Genomic DNA, 20714 nt, shown 5'->3' with positions numbered 1-20714 from the left:
TGTCTAAGGCGAAACTTGAACCAAACACCTTTCTAAATTGATCAAACTTGTTTAATCTTAGGTGCCATAAACTAAGGCAAATTTACTCACAAACTAAACGGGTCCTTTGGTCTCTTCTCTAGTAGCACGCCCCGCTGGATGGTTTTTGTTAAAACCTGAATGGATGCATGGCTTTGTTAAAACGCGTACATAACCGAGTATATGGTGGTGCATCAGAAGTTGTTGTCTAAGGTTTGGCTAACATTGCAACCGTAAGCTGGTTAATTACTAATACGTGATTTCAGTATGGAAGGCAGAGCGATGAATCAAATGTTGGCTGTTTATAATGCGGTGTGTGACGGATTAAGATCATCTATAACCGGACCTCTCAAACCCGTCTCAAACATCCAGGCAGATCGCCCGGTCATTGTCCGGTCACGATTTTTTGATCCAGGCGAGCCTCTTAAAAGGCCATCAAAAGTCCGGGGTGATCGGCACCTCCCATATTCAGCTTAAATATGAGGCAGAAATGGAGGCGCCCGGGCACGCCCGTCACGTGGCCTGACGAAGGGGCTCCACATGGAAATGCCCGGAAACCCGACGGTCCGACGGACGTCGCGTTCATCGCTGCGGTGTGAACGCCGCGTGGCGCCGCTCCGGCTCATCGCCCAAGTCAAAATCCGGCTATTTAAGCCGGCCAGCGTCCTGCAACCCTAACTCATCCCCTTCCCCCTCTCCGCGTTGCCAGTCCGAACCCATCCACCTCCTCCCTCTCCTGCTCCAGCGCTCTGCCCATGCTCCTGCACTCCGTCATGGTCCGAAGCAAGATCACCTACTATGCCATGCTGACGCCGGAGCGTCGCTATGAGATCCAGTAGCAGATCCGGGCGACGGAAGCCGCGCGCGCCGCCCGTATCGCGGCCGGGCTGCCTCCGGACTTGCCGGAGCTGGAGAAGGAGGAGGAGCAGTCGGGGGAAAAGGAGGAGAGGAGATGGCTCCGATGGAGGTGGAGGAGGCAAAGGAGCCGGACCAGTAGGTGCCGCCCTTCAACATGGAGCAGGCGGAGGCGGAGTTCGTTGTCGCCTAGTCTGGCGAGATGGCGGAGTAGCAGGTCATTCTGGTGTCCATTCAGGATGATCCTATGTGAAGGCCAATCGGGTGTTCCTTCGGCGGGAGCAGGCGGAGTCCAACCCGCTCTTCGTCGAGCTCGACGCAGATAGAGGCGGAGGAGGCTGGAGCGGAGCAGCTGCAGCTGTAGTTGCCGCCCATGCTGCTGGAGTCGGGCACGGAGATTGTCGTGATCTCCGACGAGGAATAGCTAGGATCGACGTAGTACGTAGGTTCTATTTTCTTTTACATGTCTTTGTATAGATATAGGAATTGAGTATGAGATGTCCAATGCAACAAGTGAAATTCGAGATGTGCCCGGTCACTCCCTGCAAACGCGCTCGGATGCGTCTGTGGACATTTGAGGGACCGGATTTGCCATATGTGGCTTTAGATACTCTAACATTCTTAATATTAACTGAATGGACAGTCTTTTCTGTCACACGCAGAATGTCGATCGGCTATCACCTGAGCTTATTGGCCTTGAAACGCAACAGAGGATCAGTAACTAGTGGTCACTACTTAATAATATTTCTTCTTCTTGTTCTCCCTTGAGACTTGCGAAACAATATCCATGGCAACTCGCCATGCCTGAGGTACTTCATCTAAACCTTGGAACTGGCCTAGCTAGCTAGTTCTGCTATCGTTCTGTAGTTCATCCGAGTCATCCCTGTGCAGATGGAATTAGAAAGCGAGTTAAATCTAGTGCAAACCGCAAGTAGTTATCTGCAAAAGCAACATTTCAACATAAATAGAGAGTAATAGAAAACTCACTGTATAGGCGAGTAGATGAACTGCTTTGGTGGTATCTCGAGTTCATCTGCGCTTTTCTCAAACATTTCCAGAACCTTGCTCATCGTCGGGCGAGACGCCGGCGATATTTGTATGCACCACAACCCAATAGTGGCCATCTTCTTTGCGATCTCTTCAGGTCCATCAAATCCCAAGTCAAATGGTTGCAAGCTCCCAAATTGTGCGAGGTGACTGTGAGCCCAATCCGGGAAGTACACCTCACTTTCCCTCTCAACACTTGCTCGCAAGTTCTTCCTTCCTCCGACCATCTCCAAGAGCACCATCCCAAAGCTGTACACATCCGACTTTGTCGACACCACCCCGAACCGCCTCGAGAAGACCTCAGGCGCGATGAACCCGACCGTACCCCTCATGCCATCCATCGACAATAGGTAGCTCTCCTTGGGGTTGCACAACTTCGCCAGACCAAAATCGGCGATCTTTGGGACGAAGTCTTGGTCTAGGAGGATGTTTTGGGGCTTGATGTCAAAGTGTATGATTCGTGTGTTACACCCTCGGTGAAGATACTCCAATCCTCTCGCGATGCCCGTTGCGATCTCATATAGTGTCTCCCATCCAAGAGCTTGTTTCGAATTCTCGGTGTAGATGAATTTGTCCAGTGACCCATTAGGCATATAATCATAGATGAGAGCTCTCTTTGAACCCTCCAAACAGAAACCAAGCAGAGTGACAACATTGACGTGGGATGTCCTTCTAATGCTGATGACTTCATTTACAAATTCTTCTCCATTTCCGGTCGTGTCATGAAGGAACTTGACAGCGACATGGCGGCCATTCGGTAGGGTGCCCTTGTATACCATGCCATAGCCACCCTCCCCTAGCTTTTCACCAAATGATTTGGTTATTTTCTTGAGGTGTGAGAATTTGTACCTCTTGGGAGCTAGTGAGCCGTAGTTGCCCAATATTTCTTTGATGTTGTCCCTACGGTCGTTGTAGTCCTTTCCTGTCAATGACGGAAATGGAGATCTTCCACTTCTGTGAATCTTCAGAGCAATAGTGGAGCACGTCGTGACCAAAATAATTATTGCAACGGCCGAAACTGGAACAAAAAAAACGTGTGATTACTTTTTAAGCAAGTAATTATTTTGACAAGATATAAATTATTTTGTAATACTATGACAACTAGCATATATTTAAGGTAATCAGGGAAAAACACATCCTTTTTTTTCTCAACTTGTCGATTAGAAGGGGATGGAAGGGTTTGGAAGTGATACCAGCCACAATTATGCCCAACTTGCGACGCTTAGAAGCTGCAACAAGAAAACAAGTGGTTAATCACGGTTATTCTCAGTCGAACTGTGTATGAATATGTATGATACATTTTACAACAGATAAATGCTACTTTATCCATTTCATATTATATAATGTGCATTTAAGTTTTCTCAAATGTCGAACTTCATAAACATTGATCAAGTTTATAGAGAACAATATCTATATCTACAATACCAAATATATATTATATAAAAATATATTTCATGATGTCTGCAGGGAGGATCTTGCACCACAGGATTCACTGATGGCGTTGGTATCTATTTCTGGTGGCTCTATTACTCCCAGTATCATGGAGGCAGAGATTGCTAAAATTGCTCAGTACCAGCAACAGTGGACGTGGGAGGCTATACCGCATGGCAATGACGCTTTTCTCATGTCCTTTCCGAGTGAGGGGGTCTTACAGAGGGTGACGGGCTTCGCAGTATTTATCAAATCTCACAATGTCACTATCGAGTTTAAGCCATGGAATTCAGAGAAGATACCACATCGCTTCGAGCTAATTCCTATCTAGGTTCATGTGCATGGGGTGCCTCACGCTCTCCGACACTTCTTGGGGCTTTGGGCAGTCGGCTCGGTGATTGGTTCTACTCTCGATGTTGATCTTCTTTGTTTGCGCCGGAGAGGAATTGTTCGTATCCAGGTAGCGGTACTAAACCTTGATTCTTTCAAAAGCAGCACACTTGACTCTCTTTCTTCCGACGTGGTGGTTCAAAGGAAAGGTTATGAGTTCCGGTACAGTCTTGAAGAAGCGGACTTTCGCGTTGATAGTGACTTTGTACCTCGAGTCTACTGAAGGAAATATGCCCTAGAGGCAATAATAAAGTTATTATTTATTTCCTTATATCATGATAAATGTTTATTATTCATGCTAGAATTGTATTAACCGGAAACATAATACATGTGTGAATACATAGTCAAACAGAGTGTCACTAGTATGCCTCTACTTGACTAGCTCGTTAATCGAAGATGGTTATGTTTCCTAACCATAAACAAAAGAGTTGTTATTTGATTAACGGGATCACATCATTAGGAGAATGATGTGATTGACATGACCCATTTCATTAGCTTAGCACCCGATCGTTTAGTATGTTGCTATTGCTTTCTTCATGACTTATACATGTTCCTATGACTATGAGATTATGCAACTCCCGTTTGCCGGAGGAACACTTTGTGTGCTACCAAACGTCACAACGTAACTGGGTGATTATAAAGGAGCTCTACAGGTATCTCCAAAGGTACATGTTGGGTTGGCGTATTTCGAGATTAGGATTTGTCACTCCGATTGTCGGAGAGGTATCTCTAGGCCCTCTCGGTAATGCACATCACATAAGCCTTGCAAGCATTGCAACTAATGAGTTAGTTGTGAGATGATGTATTACGGAACGAGTAAAGAGACTTGCCGGTAACGAGATTGAACTAGGTATTAAGATACTGACGATCGAATCTCGGGCAAGTAACATACCGATGACAAAGGGAACACCGTATGTTGTTATGCGGTCTGACCGATAAAGATCTTCGTAGAATATGTGGGAGCCAATATGAGCATCCAGGTTCCGCTATTGGTTATTGATTGGAGACGTGTCTCGGTCATGTCTACATTGTTCTCGAACCCGTAGGGTCCGCATGCTTAAGGTTTCAATGACAGTTATATTATGAGTTTATGAGTTTTGATGTACCGAAGGAGTTCGGAGTACCGGATGAGATCGGGGACATGACGAGGAGTCTCGAAATGGTCGAGACGTAAAGATCGATATATTGGACGACTATATTCGGACATCGGAAAGGTTCCGAGTGATTCGGATATTTTTCGGAGTACCGGAGAGTTACGGGAATACGTATTGGGCCTTATTGGGCCATACGGGAAAGAAGAAAAAGGGCCTCAAGGGTGGCCGCACCCCTCCCCTTGGTCTGGTCCAAATTGGACTAGGGAAGGGGGGCGCCCCCTTCCTTCCTTCTCCTTTTCCCTTCCTCTTTTCCTATTCCATATGGGAGGTGGAATCCTACTAGGACTAGGGAGTCCTAATAGGACTCCACACTTGGCGCGCCCCCTCCTAGGGCCGGCCTCCTCCTCCCTTGCTCCTTTATATACGGGGGCAGGGGGGCACCTCTAGACACAAGTTGATCCACGTGATCATATTCTTAGCCGTGTGCGGTGCCCCCTTCCACCATAGTCCTCAATAATATTATAGCGGTGCTTAGGCAAAGCCCTGCGACGGTAGTACATCAAGATCGTCACCACGCCGTCGTGCTGACGGAACTCTTCCCCGACACTTTGCTGGATCGGAGTCCGGGGATCGTCATCGAGCTGAACGTGTGCTAGAACTCGGAGGTGCCGTAGTTTAGGTGCTTGATCGGTCGGGCCATGAAGACGTATGACTACATCAACCGCGTTGTGCTAACGCTTCCGCTGTCGGTCTACAAGGGTACGTAGATCACACTCTCCCCTCTCGTTGCTATGCATCACCATGATCTTGCGTGTGCGTAGGAATTTTTTTAAAATTACTACGTTCCCAACAATGGTATCAGAGCCTAGGTTTTATGTGTTGATGTTATATGCACGAGTAGAACACAAGTGAGTTGTGGGCGATATAAGTCATACTGCTTACCAGCATATCATACTTTGATTCGGCGGCATTGTTGGACGAAGCGGTCCGGACCGACATTACGCGTACGCTTACGCGAGACCGGTTCTCCCGACGTGCTTTGCACAAAGGTGGCTAGCGGGTGACAGTTTCTCCAACTTTAGTTGAACCGAGTGTGGCTACACCCGGTCCTTGCGAAGGTTAAAACAACACCAACTTGACAAACTATCATTGTGGTTTTGATGCGTAGGTAAGATTGGTTCTTGCTTAAGCCCGTAGCAACCACGTAAAACTTGCAACAACAAAGTAGAGGACGTCTAACTTGTTTTTGCAGGGCATGTTGTGATGTGATATGGTCAAGACATGATGCTAAATTTTATTGTATGAGATGATCATGTTTTGTAACCGAGTTATCGGCAACTGGCAGGAGCCATATGGTTGTCGCTTTATTGTATGCAATGCAATCGCGCTGTAATGCTTTACTTTATCACTAAGCGGTAGCGATAGTCGTGGAAGCATAAGATTGGCGAGATGACAACGATGCTACGATGGAGATCAAGGTGTCGCGCCGGTGACGATGGTGATCACGATGGTGCTTCGAAGATGGAGATCACAAGCACAAGATGATGATGGCCATATCATATCACTTATATTGATTGCATGTGATGTTTATCTTTTATGCATCTTATCTTGCTTTGATTGACGGTAGCATTATAAGATGATCTCTCACTAATTATCAAGAAGTGTTCTCCCTGAGTATGCACCGTTGCGAAAGTCTTCGTGCTGAGACACCACGTGATGATCGGGTGTGATAGGCTCTACGTTCAAATACAACGGGTGCAAAACAGTTGCACACGCAGAATACTCAGGTTATACTTGACGAGCCAAGCATATACAGATATGGCCTCGGAACACGGAGACCGAAAGGTCGAGCGTGAATCATATAGCAGATATGATCAACATAGCGATGTTCACCAATGAAACTACTCCATCTCACGTGATGATCGGACATGGTTTAGTTGATTTGGATCACGTAATCACTTAGAGGATTAGAGGGATGTCTATCTAAGTGGGAGTTCTTAAGTAATATGATTAATTGAACTTAAATTTATCATGAACTTAGTCCTGGTATTATTTTGCAAATTATGTTGTAGATCAATAGCTCGCGTTGTTGCTTCCCTGTGTTTATTTTGATATGTTCCTAGAGAAAATTGTGTTGAAAGATGTTAGTAGCAATGATGCGGATTGGATCCGTGATCTGAGGTTTATCCTCATTGTTGCACAGAAGAATTATGTCCTTGATGCACCGCTAGGTGACGGACCTATTGCAGGAGCAGATGTAGACGTTATGAACGTTTGGCTAGCTCAATATGATGACTACTTGATAGTTTAGTGCACCATGCTTAATGGCTTAGAATCGGGACTTCAAAGACGTTTTGAACGTCATGGAGCATATGAGATGTTCCAGGAGTTGAAGTTAATATTTCAAGCAAATACCCGAGTTGAGAGATATGAAGTCTCCAACAAGTTCTATAGCTAAAAGATGGAGGAGAATCGCTCAACTAGTGAGCATGTGCTCAGATTGTCTGAGTACTACAATCGCTTGAATCAAGTGGGAGTTAATCTTCCAGATAAGATAGTGATTGACAGAATTCTCTAGTCACCATCACCAAGTTAGTAGAACTTCATGATGAACTATGATATGCAAGGGATAACGGAAACGATTCCCAAGCTCTTCGTAATGCGGAAATTGACGAAGGTAGAAATCGAGAAAAACATCAAGTGTTGATGGTAGACAAGACCACTAGTTTCAAGAAAAGGGCAGAGGGAAGAAGGGGAACTTCAAGAAGAACAGCAAGCAAGTTGCTGCTCAAGTGAAGAAGCCCAAGTCTGGTCCTAAGCCTGAGACTAAGTGTTTCTACTGCAAAGGGACTGGTCACTGGAAGCGGAACTACCCCAAGTGATTGGCAGATAAGAAGGATGGCAAAGTGAACATAAGTATATTTGATATACATGTTATTGATGTGTACTTTACTAGTGTTTATAGCAACCCCTCAGTATTTGATACTAGTTCAGTTGCTAAGATTAGTAACTCGAAACGGGAGTTGCAGGATAAACAGAGACTAGTTAAGGGTGAAGTGATGATGTGTGTTGGAAGTGGTTCCAAGATTGATATGATCATTATCGCACACTCCCTATACTTTCGGGATTAGTGTTGAACCTGAATAAGTGTTATTTGGTGTTTGCGTTGAGCATGAATATGATTTGATCATGTTTATTGTAATACGGTTATTCATTTAAGTAAGAGAATAAATTGTTGTTCTGTTTACATGAATAAAACCTTATATGGTTACACACCCAATGAAAATAGTTCGTTGGATCTCGATCGTAGTGATACACATAATCATAATATTGAAACCAAAAGATGCAAAGTTAATAATGATAGTGCAACTTATTTGTGGCACTGCCGTTTAGGTCATATTGGTGTAAAGCGCATGAAGAAACTCCATGCTAATGGGTTTTTGGAATCACTTGATTATGAATCAGTTGATGCTTGCGAACCATGCCTCATGGGCAAGATGACTAAAACGCCGTTCTCCGGAACTATGGAGCGATCAACTGACTTATTGGAAATAATACATACTGATGTATGAGATCCGATGAGTGTTAAGGCTCGTGGCGGGTATCATTATTTTCTGACCTTCACAGATGATTTGAGCAGATATGGGTATATCTACTTAATGAAACACAAGTCTGAAATATTTGAAAAGTTCAAAGAATTTCAGAGTGAAGTGGAGAATCATCGTAACAAGAAAATAAAAGTTTCTACGATATGATCGCAGAGGTAAAATATTTGAGTTACGAGTCTGGCCTTTAGTTAAAACAATGTGAAATGGTTTCACTACTCACGCCACCTGGAACACCACAGCATAATGGTGTGTCCGAACATCATAACCGTACTTTATTAGATATGGTGCGATCTATGATGTCTCTTACCGATCTACCACTATCGTTTTGGGGTTATGCATTAAAGACAGCTGCATTCACGTTTAAAAGGGCACCATCTAAGTCCGTTGAGACGACACAATCTGAACTGTGGTTTGGCAAGAAACCAAAGTTGTCATTTCTTAAAGTTTGGGATTGTGATGCTTATATGAAAAAGTTTCATCCTGATAAGCTCAAACCCAAATCGGAGAAATATGTCTTCATAGGATACCCAAAGGAGACTATTGGGTACACCTTCTATCACAGATCCGAAGGCAAGACATTCGTTGCTAAGAATGGATCCTTTCTAGAGAAGGAGTTTCTCTTGAAAGAAGTGAGTGGGAGAAAAGTAGAACTTGATAAGGTAATTGTACCTTCTCCCTTATTGAAAAGTAGTTCATCACAAGAAATTTGTTTCTGTGACTACTACACCAATTAGTGAGGAAGACTAATGATGATGATCATGTAACTTCAGATCAAGTTAATACCGAATCTCGTAGGTAAACCAGAGTGAGATCCGCACCAAAGTGGTACGGTAATCCTGTTCTGGAAGTCATGTTACTAGACCATGACGAACTTGTGAACTATGAGGAAGCGATGATGAGCCTAGATTCCGCGAAATGTCTTGAGGCCATGAAATCTGAGATGAGATCCATGTATGAGAACAAAATATGGACTTTGATTGACTTGCCCAATGATCGGCGAGCCATTGAGATTAAATGGATCTTCAAGAGGAAGACGGACGCTGATAGTAGTGTTACTATCTACAAAGCTAGAATTGTCGCAAAAAGGTTTTCGACAAGTTCAAGGTGTTGACTATGATGAGAGTTTCTCACTCGTATCTATGCTTAAGTCTGTCCGAATCATGTTAGCAATTGCCGCATTTTATGAAATCCAACAAATGGATGTCAAAACTGCATTCCTGAATGGATTTCTGGAAGAAGAGTTGTATATGATGCAGCCGGAAGGTTTTGTCGATCCAAAAGGAGCTAACAAAGTGTGCAAGCTCCAGCGATCCATTTATGGACTGGTGCAAGCCTCTCGGAGTTGGAATAAACTCTTTGATAGTATGATCAAAGCATATAGTTTTATACAGACTTGCGGTGAAGCCTGTATTTACAAGAAAGTGAGTGGGAGCACTACAACATTTCTGATAAGTATATGTGAATGACATATTGTTGATCGGAAATAATGTAGAATTATTCTCCAAAGCATAAAAGGGTGTTTTTAAAGAAGTTTTTCAAAGAAAGACCTCGGTGAAGCTGCTTACATATTAAGCATCAAAATCTATAGAGATAGATCAAGACGCTTGATAAGTTTTTTCAATGAGTACATACCTTGACAATATTTTGAAGTAGTTCAAAAATGGAACAGTCAAAGAAAGAGTTCTTGGCTGTGTTACAAGGTATGAAATTGAGTAAGACTCAAAGCCCGACCACGGCAGAAGATAGAAAGAGAATGAAAGTCATTCCCTATGCCTCAGCCATAGGTTCTATAAAGTATGCCATGATGTGTACCAGATCTATTGTATACCCTACACTGTGTTAAGCAAGGGAGTACAATAGTGATCTAAGAGTAGATCACTTGACATTGGTCAAAATTATCCTTAGTGGAATAAGGAAATATTTCTCGATTATGGAGGTGACAAAAGGTTCGTCGTAAAAAGTTACGTCGATGCAAGTTTTGACACAAATCTGGATGACTCTAAGTCTCGATCTAGATACATATTGAAAGTGGGAGCAATTAGCTAGAGTAGCTCCGTGTAGAGCATTGTAGACATAGAATTCGCAAAATACTTACGGATCTGTATGTGACAGACCCGTTGACTAAAATTATCTCACAAGCAAAACATGATCACACCTTAGTACTCTTTGGGTGTTAATCACATAAATGATGTGAACTAGATTATTGACTCTAGTAAACCCTTTGGGTATAGGTCACATGACGATGTGAACTATGGGTGTTAATCACATGGTGATGTGAACTCTTAGTGTTGAATCACATGGCGATGTGAACTAGATTATTGACTCTAGTGCAAGTGGGAGACTGAAGGAAATATGCCCTAGAGGCAATAATAAAGTTATTATTTATTTCCTTATATCATGATAAATGTTTATTATTCATGCTAGAATTGTATTAACCGGAAACATAATACATGTGTGAATACATAGACAAACAGAGTGTCACTAGTATGCCTCTACTTGACTAGCTCGTTAATCGAAGATGGTTATGTTTCCTAACCATAAACAAAAGAGTTGTTATTTGATTAACGGGATCACATCATTAGGAGAATGATGTGATTGACATGACCCATTTCATTAGCTTAGCACCCGATCGTTTAGTATGTTGCTATTGCTTTCTTCATGACTTATACATGTTCCTATGACTATGAGATTATGCAACTCCCGTTTGCCGGAGGAACACTTTGTGTGCTACCAAACGTCACAACGTAACTGGGTGATTATAAAGGAGCTCTACAGGTGTCTCCAAAGGTACATGTTGGGTTGGCGTATTTCGAGATTAGGATTTGTCACTCCGATTGTCGGAGAGGTATCTCTAGGCCCTCTCGGTAATGCACATCACATAAGCCTTGCAAGCATTGCAACTAATGAGTTAGTTGTGAGATGATGTATTACGGAATGAGTAAAGAGACTTGCCGGTAACGAGATTGAACTAGGTATTAAGATACTGACGATCGAATCTCGGGCAAGTAACATACCGATGGCAAAGGGAACACCGTATGTTGTTATGCGGTCTGACCGATAAAGATCTTCGTAGAATATGTGGGAGCCAATATGAGCATCCAGGTTCCGCTATTGGTTATTGACTGGAAACGTGTCTCGGTCATGTCTACATTGTTCTCGAACCCGTAGGGTCCGCACGCTTAAGGTTTCAATGACAGTTATATTATGAGTTTATGAGTTTTGATGTATCGAAGGAGTTAGGAGTCCCGGATGAGATTGGGGACATGACGAGGAGTCTCGAAATGGTCGAGACGTAAAGATTGATATATTGGACGACTATATTCGGACATCGGAAAGGTTCCGAGTGATTCGGGTATTTTTCAGAGTACCGGAGAGTCACGGGAATACGTATTGGGCCTTATTGGGCCATACGGGAAAGAAGAAAAAGGGCCTCAAGGGTAGCCGCACCCCTCCCCTTGGTCTGGTCCAAATTGGACTAGGGAAGGGGGGCGCCCCCTTCCTTCCTTCTCCTTTTCCCTTCCTCTTTTCCTATTCCATATGGGAGGTGGAATCCTACTAGGACTAGGGAGTCCTAGTAGGACTCCACACTTGGCGCGCCCCCTCCTAGGGCCGGCCTCCTCCTCCCTTGTTCCTTTATATACGGGGGCAGGGGGGCACCTCTAGACACAAGTTGATCCACGCGATCATATTCTTAGCCGTGTGCGGTGCCCCCTTCCACCATAGTCCTCGATAATATTGTAGCGGTGCTTAGGCGAAGCCCTGCGACGGTAGTACATCAAGATCGTCACCACGCCGTCGTTCTGACGGAACTCTTCCCCGACACTTTGCTGGATCGGAGTCCGGGGATCGTCATCGAGCTGAACGTGTGCTAGAACTCGGAGGTGCCGTAGTTTCGGTGCTTGATCGGTCGGGCCGTGAAGACGTACGACTACATCAACCGCGTTGTGCTAACGCTTCCGCTGTCGGTCTACAAGGGTACGTAGATCACACTCTCCCCTCTCGTTGCTATGCGTCACCATGATCTTGCGTGTGCGTAGGAATTTTTTTGAAATTAGTACGTTCCCAACATCTGGGAGCACGGCGATGATCCAGGGGGCGACATGGGGCATGACAGGGAGGACTCTGTGAGGAACAATGATACAAACAAGAGGTCCAAACCCAGTTCATCATCCAACAATTCCTCGGATCCTACTTCATCGGGTGGTGTGGTGCCTATGCAAATGACCTCCATCGTCACACCTACGAGCTCTCATCGAGGCTTACCCGCCATGGCTGCTCCATCACCATTAAGGGGGCCTTCTTCCTCGGGGTCGGATACTTCGTCTAGGGCTGCTTCTCCTACGACGTCAGAGCCACGACCCTCGACGCCGCCACCTTCGACTTGCTGGTCGCCACCGCCTAACCCCCATGTGGGGTCTTGCGGGCGCCCCGTGCCGGAGGGAACCGCTCCTTCGCCATCAACATCGCCCACTCCCGCTTCTCCGACTCGACGTGGTGGTGTGATATTCTCCCCATCCGTGCAAGCTAGCCAGGAGTCTGCCATGGCGGTGCTTCGCGCGTTATCTTCAACTCCTCCGTCACAGGGAGGGGTGCCGGCTCCCGGGCTTGAGGAGGCTGAGGAGCAGCCTTCTCTATCTTCTTCATCGCTGCAGCAGCCCACCACGCCTTGCGGAATCGAGGTGATGGGCTCCGAGACCGATGTCACTCCTTCACCGCTGAGGCGCAGCGGGCGTCATCAGGTAGGGGCTGACGGATCAGCAGCCACTGACGAGGACACTATGGTGAAGGCCATGCGTAGGACTGTTGCACGTAACCTCGACTTCGAAGGTACCCCCTCTCGTAAATCTTTTATGTCTTTTGATAATTCCAAAGTATCTTCAAATATTACTAGACTTGGGGTGTCACTAGGACGTAATGACAATGAGATAGATTTTTCGGTCAAGGCTCTAAAACAAGTGGAGTTCGACCGGCTTACGGTTGCTCCAAAGTTATCGAGCTTTGTCGACCCTCTACTGTCAGATGAGGAGGTGGAGGATGCTGATGCCAGCCATGAAGGCAAGCTCCTCTCTCATTTGATTAAAGACACGACTGAAGTAGACCTTGACGACACTGTACGTGACACTACACCTTTTGAGCTTGTCGCGACGGTGCGCAAGAACAAGTCTAACTCAGCAAAGAAAAGAGGGCGCCCTTCTAAGAAAGTAAAGGTCTCTAAACATAAAGTTGGTTCAACATGAGAGGCGTGTTCTGGAATAGCAGAGGTCTTGGCGACTTGGCTAAACACAAACACATTGTCGATTGTGTAAAGGATCATTCGTTGGACTTTGTGGCTATCGCTGAGTCGGGTAAACGTGATTTTCCAACACGAGATCTGGACCACTTTTCCTGTGGTTTTGAATACGAATGGCACGTCTTACCGCCGACAGGGAGGTCTGGGGGAATTTTTCTAGGTATTAACTCTACATACTTACAAATTTTGTCCACGTCTAAGGGGGAGTATCATATTAAATTCCACCTTCGAAATAAGTCCGACAACTTCATCAGGAGCCAGGTGGCTGTATATGGCGCCGCTCAAGAGGAATTTAAGTCTGCATTTCTAAAAGAATTAGTCAACACTTGTCGAGACAATCCCCATCCCATGTTAATCGGGGGGATTTTAATATCCTTCGATATCAACAAGAAAAAAACAATGACCGGTTTGACACTAGGTGGCCTTTCCTCTTTAATGCTGTTATTGACAGCCTGGATCTGAGGGAGATCACGATGTCTGGTCGTCAGTATACCTGGGCTAATAACCGATCGGTGCCAACCTTTGAAAAACTAGACCGGGTGCTAGTTACCACTGATTGGGAATATAAATATCCCCTAGCCTCGGTTCGGGCACTAGAAAGAATTGAGGCCTTATCGGATCACGCTCCATTGCTAACCGATTTTGGAAAACCAATCCCATGTTCTAATCGTCATTAGTTTAAATTTGAACTGGGATGGCTCACTAGAGAGGGATTTCATGAGCTGGTTAAGAAGGTGTGGGCGCGCCAACCTCGCGGTAACACACCCATTCAACGATGGAATAATCGAATCCGCGCCTTGCGTCGATTCCTTCGAGGATGGGCCAAACATACTTCTGGTATTTACAAAAAAGAAAAAATGCGATTGTCTACCTTAATTGACACCCTTGATAAAATTGCGGAGGTGAGGCCTCTGTCTGCTGTTGAGATTGAACAAAAAAGTAGTCTTAACGAGCATATTGCCCGCTTACTACGCGAGGAAGAGATTAAATGGTACCAACGTAGTAAGGTGGACTCGCTGGTGCAAGGTGATGATAATACGAAATACTTTCAAATGCTAGCCAATGGCAGGCATAGAAAGAAGTGTATATTCGCCCTTGACCAGGAGGAAGGCCGAATAGAGGGGGAAGTACCACTTAGAAATTTTATTACTAAGTTTTACAAAGACCTTTTTGGGCCTTCAGCTGAAACTAATTTTCAGTTGGACGAATCTGTTACTCATGACATTACTCAAGTAACAGAAGCGGAAAATGAATACCTAACCTCTCCGTTTTCTGAGGAGGAAATTCGAGCTGCTGTGTTTCAGATGGAACACAACAAGGCACCGAGACCGGATGGCTTTCCCGCAGAGTTCTATCAATTCTTTTGGGATGTGATTAAGGCAGACTTGGTTCAGTTGTTTAACCAACTGCATTCTGAGGACCTTGATATCTCTCGTTTAAACTTTGGGGAAATTATCCTATTGCCTAAGATTAAGGAGGCTAGTCGTATTCAACAATATCGACCGATTTGTCTCCTGAATGTAAGTTTTAAATTTTTTACGAAGATAGCGACTAATCGATTGAATGGTGTAGCTGATTATGTCGTAAAACCCACTCAAACAACATTTATGCAAGGACGAAACATATTAGATGGAGTGGTCGTCCTGCACGAAACTGTACATGAACTGCATCGGAAAAAGTTGAACGGTGTCATTCTTAAAATTGATTTTGAGAAAGCCTACGACAAAGTTAAGTGGCCCTTCCTATTGCAAACCTTGCGCATGAAGGGGTTTTCACAAAAATGGTGTCGTTGGGTAGAGAGCTTTGTCTCTGGAGGTAGTGTGGCCATAAAAGTTAACGACGACGTTGGCAACTACTTTCAGACACGTAAGGGGCTTCGTCAAGGTGACCCCGCATCTCCCATTCTGTTTAACATAGTCGCTGACATGCTAGCTACCCTTGTTGAGCGGGCTAAGCTGGATGATCAAATTAGTGGAGTCATTCCACACTTGCTAGAAGATGGTCTATCCATTCTACAATATGCGGATGACACGATACTATTCTTGGATCATGATTTAGATAAGGCACGAAATTTCAAGCTGCTCTTATGTGCTTTCGAGGAACTTTCAGGCCTCAAAATTAATTTTCATAAAAGCGAACTTTTTTTCTTTGGCAATGCTGCAGAATCAGCACACGAATATGCCGAGATTTTTGGATGCCAGCTTGGGCAGTTTCCGATTCGGTATCTGGGTATTCCCATACACTATCGGCGGTTAACTATCGCTGAGTGGAGGCATGTGGAAGAGAGACTTGAGAAACGATTAGCCAGTTGGAAGGCCAAACTCTTGTCTTATGGGGGCCGACTGATCTTGATCAATTCCGTCCTAAGCAACATGGTTTTATATATGTTGTCATTCTTCCACCTGCCGAAAGGGGTTCTACAGCGGCTAGATTACTTTAGATCCAGATTTTTTTGGCAGTGTGATAACGAAACAAAGAAATATCGACTTGCTAGGTGGAGCGTATTATGCAGACCTAAAAGTCAGGGGGGCCTGGGAATCCAAGACCTTGAGATTAAAAATATCTCTCTTCTCAGCAAGTGGGTTTATAAACTACTCATTGAGAATGGAGTATGGCAGAAAATCATTCGCAATAAGTATGTGGGATCCAATGCCATTTCTCAACTACATTGGAAACCTGGGGATTCACATTTTTGGAGTGGTGTCATGAAGGCCAAGAAATTCTTCTTTCAATTTGGGACCTTCTCGGTTAGGGACGGTTCTCAGGTTCGTTTCTGGGAAGATACCTGGCTAGGGAACAACTCACTAATGGTGCAATATCCGAGCTTGTACCGGATTGTTAGACATAAATTCGTCACGATCAAACAAGTCTTAGGACAAGAAAACCCCGATATTTCTTTTCGTAGGGATCTTTTGGGCACTCGCCTGACAGCATGGAATGAATTACTCACTCGTTTGGAGGACATTCAATTGTCAGATGAGCCGGACACTTTTCGATGGAATTTGCATCAGAATGGCAAATTTTCGGTCAAATCCATGTATGATGCAATGGTCCATTGTGATGTTCCAGTTGATAATAAAAAATTGTGAAAGCTAAAAATCCCTCTAAGAGTGAAGATATTCCTTTGGTTTCTAAACAAAGGAGTCATTCTAACTAGAGATAACCTCACGCGACGAAACTGGTACGGGTCCAAGACATGTGTCTTTTGCCAACATGACGAGACTATCAAACACTTATTTTTTTGAGTGCAAGTTCGCTCGGGCAGTTTGGGCCATGGTCCAAGTAGCTTACAATTTATACCCACCACGTAGTGCACGAAATATGTTCGGCAACTGGTTGCGGCGTATTGATAAACAATTTTCTGCACATATTTTTGCGGGAGCGGCGGCCTTATGCTGGGCAATGTGGCTTATCAGGAATGATGTGGTTTTTAACAATAAATGTGTCTCATCTCTTATGCAGGTTATCCATGTTTGTACACGATGGCTCCGTACGTGGTCTATCCTGCAGAAGCCAAAGGACAGGGACCTTTTTATGATGGCGTCTACATGGCTAGAGCGTACGGCCAGGGAGGTTTTCTACCCACATGGATGGCGGTGTGATTTACGGATAGGATCTACCGTTTCTTAGGATGGACACGTTTTATTGCTTGGCATTGTATCGAATTATTTTAGTTTTAGGGTGCTCTGGACTTTTTGGCTGTGTGCATCTAGCTATGCAGAGGCCGGGCTTTCTTTCAATCCGATTGTATCACCTTGATATATCTATTCAATGAAAAGTCCTTTATAAAAAAATGATGAATTTAATGATATTGATCTGGTATCCTAGATGTCGATAACACTCTAAACTTGGTCAAAATTTCACTTTCAAAAACTGAACCTTTTTTTGAGGGAACCTTTCAAAAACTGAATCTAATATAGACTACTTCTGGGATACACTATATATTTTGTAACGGGTACTACATTATTTAGTTGCATGTACTTATTAATCAGTTATTGTAAAGCTTCTACGTTCTACGTTGACGTCACCACCAGTCAAGCAAGGGGCTCAGACGGGCTGGTTGTACGTTCTGCCGCTGTTTCAATTCATTCAGTGAATGAATTCCTTTCATTTCATGGGACCAGCAGCTTGCTGCTTTAATCACGAGGGCCGAGAATTTATGATCGCACCCGATCGGTCGATCGATCAAGACGAAGTGAGAGACCAGGACCTCACCTGATCTCACCTACTAGTGTACATCGCTTTCCCACCAACAATTCATTAATGAAGCTACTTCACATTTAACTCACCTCTTGAGGGGGGCGACGGCGCCGGCGCCACGATGATCCTGGTTGTGTTGGGCGGCATGTAGAAGGGCACCACCTCGAACCTCGTGTAGCATGTCAGCGAGTAGGCCCGCCCTCCTTTCGTCCTACGCATACAGAGTATGCATGCATGCATGCATGTCCGGCCGTGGTGTCAGTCCTCAACTCCTCATACGCCGCCGGCCGGCAGCAGGCAGCTACGACGTAGATGAACGCATGCGATTGAACTATATAATACTAGAGCTACTTACATGGGCAACGACGCGGCGATGCTCTGGAGGCAGAGGCGGCAGTCGGCGGGGGACAGGCCCGCCACGCACTGCGCGAACCCGTACAGGCTCTCGTCGGCGGTGATGTTGGTCTGCCCGAACGCGGCGAGCGGACGCGGCCGGCCGTTCGCTCCGGCCTCGGCGGCCGCGGGAGCGAGGCGGTCCATGAGCCGATTGAGCGCGGCGCCGTACCTGTCGGCCTCGCCGGCGCTGGTCATGTTGCCGTTGTAGAAGGAGAACCTCTGCACCGTGTCCGGCTCCGGCCGCGCGAGCTCCCTTCCGTCCGCCGCCGGGTCCGCGTACCGGAGCAGGCAGTTGTTGTACAGCATGCTGGCGGACGCAGCGCGCGGGCACGCCAGCGTCACGTTCCCGGCCGCCATGCGCAGGCACAGCCGGCACACCTCCGGCGGGCCGGCGTCCGCGTAGCACAAGGCCAGCCCGTACGGCGCGCCATCCTTCGCCTGCTGACTGCGGAACACGGTAGCGTCGCCGTCGCGGGAGCGGCTGGCGGCGGCGACCACGTCCCGGAGCACGCTGCGGAGGCTGGCCCCGTAGGTGCTCCCCGCGGTGTAGTTCGCCGGCGAGCACTGGTCCCAGACCTGCACCGTCTGCGCGAGCGCTCCCGGGGCGGCACAGACGGCGAGGAGCACGGCGACGGAGACGAGAGCGTGGGTGGCCATTGCTCTGCGCTCTGCTACTGAGAAAGATCGATCGAGACCAAAGCGAAGTCGACCTCTATGTGTGCGAGGAGTGAGTAGTAAAGTGGTCTTTGTTTATTTTGCCACAGACGACCTCTATGCGTGGGTCTCCCGGATGGGTCCACAAAGTGCGTCCATCATTTATTTTGTAACTAGTGCTATGATTGTGCGGTGTTCGGCGACGGTTGGTCGTCGCACTGGCGATGGTCTTGCGGAGTAAGAGATGGTCTTGTGTAGGGGTGGGCATAAAAACCGGCGCCCGGGCCGAATGGCTTGCCTGTCCGCTTTGTTGAAGCGAGAGAGAGGATTGATGAAATAGTTGTTCGTTGTATTGCTTGAGTCTCGTGGGTATATATATAGAAGTACATGAATATTTTAGAGTACAAGGCAAGGTAGAATAATATCCTACGCTATCCTAGTTTTCTTAATAATCACGATACTCAACACCCCCCGCAGTCACAACAGTAGCGACGTAGACGATGAGACTGGAGAAGAATCCCGTAACATCCTAAAATTCTAAATTTTGAAATGTTATAATAATTAAAATATATGATTGTTGATTGATTGTTGAGTGATTGATTGAGTGAAATTTATTAGAATTTTAAACTTTTGAAGTTTTGTTGAGAGGGAATAAAAAGGACTTTCCAAAAAAAAAGTTTCTGTTTGAAAATATTTGAATTTGGAAATATTTCAAACTTCATGCCACTCAATGATCCTCATGATTTCTTCAATGAAAGAGAGTGGGAAGTAAAGAAAAATTTCATTTTGAAGTTGTCATTTAATTTATTTTTTCACTCAAAGTGGCATTTGAGTTTTATTCAAAAAAATTTCTGACAAAGAACACTTGAACAAAAGTGTTGAGAGGGAGTAACATGACACCCCAAAAATGTTGGAATAAAATTTCCATAGAGTTTTGAAAGTCATTTTGATTTTTGTTTGAATTTTATAAAAATTACTTTTCAAAAAGTATTTTATTTGCCCCTGGAAAATATCCCATTAAATTGGGCTTATTTTTCGTATCATTTTGATATATAACACTTCTATATTTTGTTTTCATTTTTTTTCTAAAATGATTTTTCTTCGCAGGTTATTCAAAAAAAGGAAAGGTACTGTTTTTTTGGGCCAAATCCGGCCCGATCCGAACCGAATCATCTCCTTCCTCTAGGCAAGATACTCACGATCTACAGCCACCACCGGAGCATCGCCGGAATCGCGGGATTCGCGAAATCCCTCGCCCCCTCCTCCAAGACGACCTCCTCCCCCTATAAATAGCCACATCGCGCATCCATTCCCCCACCTAGTCCCTCCTCTCCTCGCCCCACGTCGTCGAGCCGCCCCGCCGGAGTTCGCCGGAGCCGCTGCCGCCATTTGCTCCGCCCCACCCACCGCCGGCCCTTCCCGCCACCCACCGCCGCCACCAGCTGCTCCGCCCCACTCCGCCGCCCCCGCCCATCCCCTCGCCTCGCCCGAAGGACCACCGAAGCCACTCCGCCCGAGCCCTTCGCCGGAACAGCTACAGTAATCCCGACCGGCCTTTTTTTCGTTCTATTTTTAAAATAGAATAGTTTCAATCTTGTAAAATCCGCAGTTAATTATCTACGAGGTATTTTTGAGTGATTCCAACTGCCTTGGATCACAAATTTTATGAAGTTTCTGTTAGTTCAATTGTATTTCATATTTGAGCAGTTTAAATTTGTGTTTGTATGAATT

General features: G+C 45.5%; 2 protein-coding genes across 2 annotated transcripts; one reads left to right on the top strand and one right to left on the bottom strand.

Moving 5' to 3' along the window:
* Positions 1 to 1353: 1353 nt before the first annotated feature.
* LOC125556323 (LEAF RUST 10 DISEASE-RESISTANCE LOCUS RECEPTOR-LIKE PROTEIN KINASE-like 2.4) lies at positions 1354 to 19102 on the bottom strand. The gene is made up of 5 exons (XM_048719074.2): positions 18289 to 19102; positions 18023 to 18144; positions 3114 to 3149; positions 1861 to 2938; positions 1354 to 1756 (listed from the first exon to the last, which is right to left on the bottom strand). Exons 1-5 carry the CDS (start codon positions 18984 to 18986, stop codon positions 1714 to 1716), a joined length of 1977 nt encoding a protein of 658 aa, XP_048575031.1. The 5' UTR covers positions 18987 to 19102; the 3' UTR covers positions 1354 to 1713.
* On the top strand, positions 12712 to 17335 carry LOC147972054 (uncharacterized). The gene is made up of 2 exons (XM_087522412.1): positions 12712 to 13270; positions 17196 to 17335. Exons 1-2 carry the CDS (start codon positions 12712 to 12714, stop codon positions 17333 to 17335), a joined length of 699 nt encoding a protein of 232 aa, XP_087378538.1.
* Positions 19103 to 20714: the final 1612 nt, after the last annotated feature.

The sequence above is a fragment of the Triticum urartu genome, chromosome 5A, assembly GCF_056163025.1.
Source record: "Triticum urartu cultivar PI428250 chromosome 5A, HENAU_Tu73, whole genome shotgun sequence".
Classification (NCBI taxonomy): Eukaryota; Viridiplantae; Streptophyta; class Magnoliopsida; order Poales; family Poaceae; genus Triticum; species Triticum urartu.
Note: the sequence above shows the minus strand (reverse complement) of the source record. Positions and strands in the feature narration are given on the sequence as shown.